Source organism: Nanorana parkeri, unplaced genomic scaffold (genome assembly GCF_000935625.1).
Source record: "Nanorana parkeri isolate BGI_ZX_2015 unplaced genomic scaffold, ASM93562v1 scaffold2274, whole genome shotgun sequence".
NCBI classification, from domain to species: domain Eukaryota; kingdom Metazoa; phylum Chordata; class Amphibia; order Anura; family Dicroglossidae; genus Nanorana; species Nanorana parkeri.
The window spans coordinates 1,764-5,327 of NW_017308542.1; the positions used below are offsets into that span (position 1 = coordinate 1,764).

General features: G+C 50.6%; 1 protein-coding gene across 1 annotated transcript in view; it reads left to right on the forward strand.

Moving 5' to 3' along the window:
* The window catches only part of LOC108801271 (tropomyosin alpha-3 chain-like), a gene marked incomplete at its 5' end in the record, with an annotated part of 19,737 nt that overhangs the window by 1,571 nt on the left and 14,602 nt on the right, over positions 1–3,564 (forward strand). The window contains 4 exons of the mRNA XM_018573207.1: positions 240–375; positions 1,006–1,123; positions 2,336–2,406; positions 3,089–3,164. Coding sequence (XP_018428709.1) covers positions 240–375; positions 1,006–1,123; positions 2,336–2,406; positions 3,089–3,164 — 401 coding nt within the window. The remainder of the gene's footprint in view (positions 1–239; positions 376–1,005; positions 1,124–2,335; positions 2,407–3,088; positions 3,165–3,564) is intronic.

Sequence of the window (3,564 nt, forward strand, 5' to 3'; positions counted from 1 at the left end):
TGGGGGATCTCTGGGGTCTGTGGGGGCTCACAGTGGGGTAAGGGGGGCTGATCTGTGGTCAGTGGGGGATCTCTGTGGTCAGTGCGGGCTCTCTGTGGTCAGTGGGGGCTCTCTGTGGTCAGTGGGGGATCTCTGTGGTCAGTGGGGGATCTCTGTGGTCAGTGGGGGCTCTCTGGTATCATGTCATGGGAAGACGGTGAGATGACATGTGACATTCATGGATTTTTCTCTCTTCTTCTAGGCTGAGTCTGACGTGGCCTCTCTGAACAGACGTATCCAGCTGGTAGAGGAGGAGTTGGACCGGGCCCAGGAAAGACTTGCCACGGGTCTGCAGAAGCTGGAGGAGACGGAGAAGGCCGTGGATGAAAGCGAAAGGTTTGTTTGGTGCCCAGTAAGGACACGGGTTCTGGTGTCCACCAGGGATATGGTATCTCGTGCTCACTCAGGTCACAGAATCTGGTGCCCAGTCAGGACACTTGATGTAGGATGGGGGACCGCTCCCTCAGGACATGGGATAGGGTGCCCACCCAGGACACATGAAATCTAGTGCACGTCTGGAACACGTAGGGTGTTGTTCACAAAGCTGGGGAAGGCAGCCGAGGGAATAACCGAGCCGTAGTGAAGTGCGCTGAACAACATTCGGCTATTCACTACGGCTCAGCGTGGCTGATCTCATCCGTACATCGGCTGCACATCAGTATGTAGCAGAGTATGTAGCAGAGTATGTAGCAGAGTATGTAGCAGAGTATGTAGCAGAGTATGTAGCAGAGTATGTAGCATGTTGTTGGCTAATGTCCTATCCTCGTCTATACAATGTATGATGTTAGGGGTAGACCTCGTTCCTCTCTTGGTGGGCTCCATCATGTAAGGTCCGAGGTTCAGATTTTCATATAATCATTGATGGGCTTCTCTCTATAAAAGGAGAAGGCAGCACTTGCAGTTGTTGGTAGATTCAGAGGACGGAGGCACATTTGGTTACTCATATGTAGAACTGATTTCTTCCAGAGGGATGAAGGTCATTGAGAACAGAGCCACCAAAGATGAAGAGAAGATGCATGACCAGGATCTGCAGCTGAAAGAGGCCAAGCACGTAGCTGAGGACTCTGACAGAAAATATGAGGAGGTAGGTTCTTCCAATGCCCAGACATGACTCGGGTTAAGCTGACCTTTTATATGATATGTATCCCCATCACTGGAGCTCAGCTGTCCATCATGGGTGCCTTGTATATCCATCACTGAAACTTAGCTGAACACCATGGGTGCCTTGTATCCCCATCACTGAAACTTAGCTGACCACCATGGGTGCCTTGTATATCCATCACTGAAACTTAGCTGAACACCATGGGTGCCTTGTATCCCCATCACTGAAACTTAGCTGACCACCATGGGTGCCTTGTATCCCCATCACTGGAGCTCAGCTGACCACCATGGGTGCCTTGTATCCCCATCACTGGAGCTCAGCTGACCACCATGGGTGCCTTGTATCCCCATCAGTGAAACTTAGCTGACCACCATGGGTGCCTTGTATCCCCATCAGTGAAACTTAGCTGACCACCATGGGTGCCTTGTATCCCCATCAGTGAAGCTCACCTATCCATCATGGGTCTCTTATATCTCCCCAACTGGAGATTGCCTATTCATCAGGCCCGCCTGGAGCTTCCTCTCCAACATGGCTGACATATATAGTATCTCTATAACTGGATTTCCCCTGTCCATAATGTGTGGGTTGTATCTCATAACTGGAGCTTCATCTGTCCATCATGGATGCCTAGTATATCCAATACTGGAGCTCAGTTGGCCACCATGGGTCCCTTGTATCTCCATCACTGAAACTCCCTTGTTCATCATGGGTGGCTTTTACAGTTTCTCCCTAATTAGATGTCACCTGTCCATCATAGGCGCCTTGTATACCCATTGGAGGAGCTGCCTTGTCCATTATGGGTGCCTTACATCTCCACAATTGGAGTTTACCCCATTTATCTTGGCTGCCTCGTATCTCCATCACTTCATAGGTGCCTTGTATCTCCAAATGTGGAGCTATGTGGAGCATCATGGGTGCTATGTATATCTGGTACTGGAGCTCAGCTGGCCTCCATGGATGTCTTGTATCTCTATAACTGGAGTTAAGTTGTCCACCATAGGTGCCTTGTATGTCCATCACTAAAGCTGACCTGTGCACTATAGGGGCCTGTTCTGGAGTCCGCCGGTCCACCATTCCTTTGGCTGTTATGTTTCCTGTATATCTCTGTCACTGATGGGTCAGCTATGAGATCATTTATCAGCAGCAGAAGCTGTGTAGACAAATCTCACTGAACCGCATCTTGTATGTTCCCAGGTTGCCCGGAAACTAGTGGTGATTGAGACAGACCTGGAACGATCTGAAGAGAGAGCTGAAGTTGCTGAGAGGTAAGCCGCTTTTCATGGATAGAAGTCATGATGAGGTTCTTAATTATTATTGCAATAGTGGTATCATGGCACTCTACTCCTAAAGTCTTGAGGTCTCAGCGCTGGAGTCTTGAGGTCTCAGCGCTGGAGTCTTGAGGTCTCAGTTTTGGAGTCTTGAGGTCTCAGTTTTGGAGTCTTGAGGTCTCAGCGCTGGAGTCTTGAGGTCTCAGCGCTGGAGTCTTGAGGTCTCAGCGCTGGAGTCTTGAGGTGTCAGCGCTGGAGTCTTGAGGTCTCAGCGTTGGAGTCTTGAGGTCTCAGCGTTGGAGTCTTGAGGTCTCAGCGTTGGAGTCTTGAGGTCTCAGCGCTGGAGTCTTGAGGTCTCAGCGCTGGAGTCTTGAGGTCTCAGCGCTGGAGTCTTGAGGTCTCAGCGCTGAAGTCTTGAGGTCTCAGCGCTGGAGTCTTGAGGTCTCAGCGCTGGAGTCTTGAGGTCTCAGCTTTGGAGTCTTGAGGTCTCAGCATTGGCGTCTTGAGGTCTCAGCATTGGCGTCTTGAGGTCTCAGTATTGGAGTCTTGAGGTCTCAGTTTTGGAGTCTTGAGGTCTCAGTATTGGAGTCTTGAGGTCTGAGTATTGGAGTCTTGATGATTAGGACACATTTTTTGGCTGCCAGCCTCCTTATAATGTTCTTCTGTTCTCCCTTCCAAGTCGCTACCGACAGCTAGAGGCAGAACTGCGAACAATGGACCAAGCCTTGAAATCTGTGATAGCAGCAGAGGAAGAGGTACCGGAGAGGAGACTCCGCCTTCCTGTCTCTTCCCCTGTCTCTCTATCATCTGAAATATCTCTGTCCTGATTTCTCTCTCACTTCCTGCTGCATCCAGACCTTGTTGTTCTTGAATGACAGCTGGAAGTCCAATCTGGACAAGCGGCAAACTCTCTGACCGCGTCCGTCATATGGCACCAAACAAACAAGGACCGGGGGTATCCGGTGCCCATCGACCGGCCTCTCTGTAGACTGGCCCCCATGCCTTGTATGCAAGTTACCCTTTATATACCATAGAGTACTCGTACACCAGATACCACCCATCGCCCTTCCCCCCACCCTCTACAGGGTACTAATACACCTCTATACCACCCCACCCCTCCCCCGACCCTCCATACAGCACTAATAGACCCCCCCA